The 3,285-nt window shown below is 42.7% G+C and overlaps 1 protein-coding gene across 2 annotated transcripts in view; it reads right to left on the reverse strand.

Annotated features, from left to right (window-relative positions):
- Window positions 1-2,439: 2,439 nt before the first annotated feature.
- LOC110510388 overlaps window positions 2,440-3,285 on the reverse strand; it is a 51,809-nt gene continuing 50,963 nt past the window's right edge. For both annotated transcript variants that reach the window (XM_036940055.1, XM_036940054.1), the window contains one exon: window positions 2,440-3,285. This exon is cut by the window's right edge and continues 96 nt beyond it. In XM_036940055.1, the coding sequence (XP_036795950.1) occupies window positions 3,065-3,285 (221 nt within the window). In that variant the 3' untranslated portion in view covers window positions 2,440-3,064.

Here is a 3,285-nt window from a genome sequence, read left to right on the forward strand (position 1 = left end):
TTGTTTTGGCCGGGTATGATTCTCAATCAGGGACAGCTATCTATCGTTGTCCCTGATTGGGAACCAAACTTAGGCAGCCATTTTTCCCACCTGTGGTTGTGGGTAGTTGTCTTTGTTAGTGGCACTTTGCCCTGTAACCTTCACAGTTGTTTTTCGTTTGTTGGTGACATTATCTAATGAAAAGGAAAATGTACGCTCACCACGCTGCACCTTGGTCCACTTCTTTCGACGGCCGTGACACATGGAGCACACACAATTTATTTTACAACACAGAACCATGAGGAGAATATGAGTACTTCACAATTTAATTCCTCATATTATTATTGCTTATGATTTTGAGTTGATGAGACTAAGACAAGTATTTTTATTTTAAATTTAACCTTTATTTAACTAGGCAAGTCAGTTAATAAGAACAAGTTCTTATTTTCGATGACGGCCAAGGAACAGTGGGTTAACTGCCTTGAACGACAGATTTTTACCTTGTCAGCTCAGGGATTCGATCTTGTAACCTTTCGGTTACTAGTCCAACCCTCTAACCACTAGGTTACCTGCCGCCCCAAAGTATAAGGTTTTGATGAGACCAGTTACCTGCAGACTTCACTTCTGTTGGTGAGGCTGTGGATTAAAATATGGTGATCTCCTATGGTGAAATAATCAATTGTATCATACTTCAATTAAATCAACAACACTACTACTACTACTACAGCAATACAATTATGATGACAGTTCCTAAATGTAACAGTCACCATCTCTGAAGCTCATGTCATATACAGTACCAGTCAAAGGTTTGGACACACCTACTCATTCCAGGGTTTCTTTATTTGTACTATTTTCTACATTGTAGAATAATAGTGAAGACATCAAAACGATGAAATAAAAAATATGGAATCATGTAGTAACCAAAAAAGTGTTAAACATAAAATACATTTTATATTTGAGATTCTTCAAAGTAGCAACCCTTTGCCTTGATGACAGCTTTGCACACTCTTGGCATTCCCTCAACCAGCTTCATGAGGAATGCTTTTCCAACCGTCTTGAAGGAGTTCCCACATATACTGAGCACTTGTTGGCTGCTTTTCCTTCACTCGCTAACAAAAAATGATAACCCATTTAGACAACTTCCCGATCAAAACATTTCAGTGCAATAGTGACGGTGTAAACTTGGCAGTAGAAAGATTTCTGGCTCTCACAGACCTGTAACTTCTTCTTTAAGAGGCTCCTCTGTCCTCCACTCGTTACCTGTATTAATGGCACCTGTTTGAACTTGTTATCAGTATAAAAGACACCTGTCCACAACCTCAAACAGTCACACTCCAAACTCCACTATGGCCAAGACCAAAGAGCTGTCACAGGACACCAGAAACAAAATTGTAGACCTGCACCAGGCTGGGAAGACTGAATCTGCAATAGGTAAGCAGCTTGGTTTGAAGAAATCAACTGTGGGAGCAATTATTAGGAAATGGAAGACATACAAGACCACTGATAATCTCCCTCGATCTGGGGCTCCACACAAGATCTCACCCCGTGGGGTCAAAATGATCACAAGAACGGTGAGCAAAAATCCCAGAACCACACGGGGGGACCTAGTGAATGACCTGCAGAGAGCTGGGACCAAAGTAACAAAGCCTACCATCAGTAACACACTATGCCGCCAGGGACTCAAATTCTGCAGTGCCAGACGTGTCCCCCTGCTTAAGCCAGTACATGTCCAGTCCCGTCTGCAGTTTGCTAGAGAGCATTTGGATGATCCAGAAGAAGATTGGGAGAATGTCATATGGTCAGATGAAACCAAAATATAACTTTTTGGTAAAAACTCAACTCGTCGTGTTTGGAGGACAAAGAGTTGCATCCAAAGAACGACATACCTCCTGTGAAGCATGGGGGTGGAAACATCATGTTTTGGGGCTGTTTTTCTGCAAAGGAACCAGGACGACTGACCAGTGTAAAGGAAAGAATGAATGGGGCCATGTATCGTGAGATTTTGAGTGAAAACCTCCTTCCATCAGCAAGGGCATTGAAGATGAAATGTGGCTGGGTCTTTCAGCATGACAATGATCCCAAACACACCGCCCGGGCAACGAAGGAGTGGCTTCGTAAGAAGCATTTCAAGGTCCTGGAGTGGCCTAGCCAGTCTCCAGATCTCAACCCCATAGAAAATCTTTGGAGGGAGTTGAAAGTCTGTGTTGCCCGGCAACAGCCCCAAAACATCACTGCTCTAGAGGAGATCTGTATGGAGGAATGGGCCAAAATACCAGCAACAGTGTGTGAAAACCTTGTGAAGACTTACAGAAAACGTTTGACCTCTGTCATTGCCAACAAATGGTATATAACAAAGTATTGAGATAAACTTTTGTTATTGACCAAATACTTATTTTCCACCATAATTTGCAAATAAATTCATTAAAAATCCTACAATGTGATTTTCTGGATTTTTTTTCTTCTCATTTTGTCTGTCATAGTTGAAGTGTACCTATGATGAAAATAGAGGCCTCTCTCATCTTTTTAAGTGGGAGAACTTGCACAATTGGTGGCTGACTAAATACTTTTTTGCCCCACTGTATACACTATTTCTAAACAGAGATATATATTGTGTTCAGCCAGTACAGCTGTCCAGTACGAGTCAGTTGTCTGGTAGATGTTAAGTCTCACATGTTGTTGTCTGAGACCTGTCCAAGATGATTCAACATTCACCATGTTCCAGATAGAAATTCAAAAATCTTGTTGTTTATAGCCAGTGTACCAGAGTAACACAGGTAGGTTGTCTGGTAGACAGTAGCCTGACAGTGATGTCAGCTTGCCTGAGACCTGGGGCTTGTATAGTAAACTACAGGCTGATGGGAGTGCTGGTGAGAATGGTGTCCAATCACGTTACACACCAACCACCTCTGGTCAGGATGGCTCCTCCTCAAAGTGCCGCTCTCTGTCTCTGATAAATGTTTTGATATCTTCTGAGGTTGTGAGGTTGTATCCATGGCTACCTGTCTCAGACTGTCTGTCTCTTTCAGAGCATGTATTAGTATAGTGATATAATATATCCTGATGCTGTTGTATCCATGGTTACCTCTCAGACTGTCTGCTCTTCCAGGTCTTCGACCAGGCAGGGATCTACTTCCTTCAGGACCTGGTAGAAGTGTTCCTGGGCGCGAGACCCCTTCCTTACCACCATGTCCAGCAGGGCTTGGTTCTGTAGGGTCTTGGTGGATTTGCTGTCCACCTCCTCCCTCTCCTCGTGAATCAGAACTCCATGATCCTGGAGACGCAGGAATATGGGCTGTAAGAGTCCCA

The sequence above is a fragment of the Oncorhynchus mykiss genome, chromosome 13 (genome assembly GCF_013265735.2).
Source record: "Oncorhynchus mykiss isolate Arlee chromosome 13, USDA_OmykA_1.1, whole genome shotgun sequence".
Taxonomy (NCBI): Eukaryota; Metazoa; Chordata; class Actinopteri; order Salmoniformes; family Salmonidae; genus Oncorhynchus; species Oncorhynchus mykiss.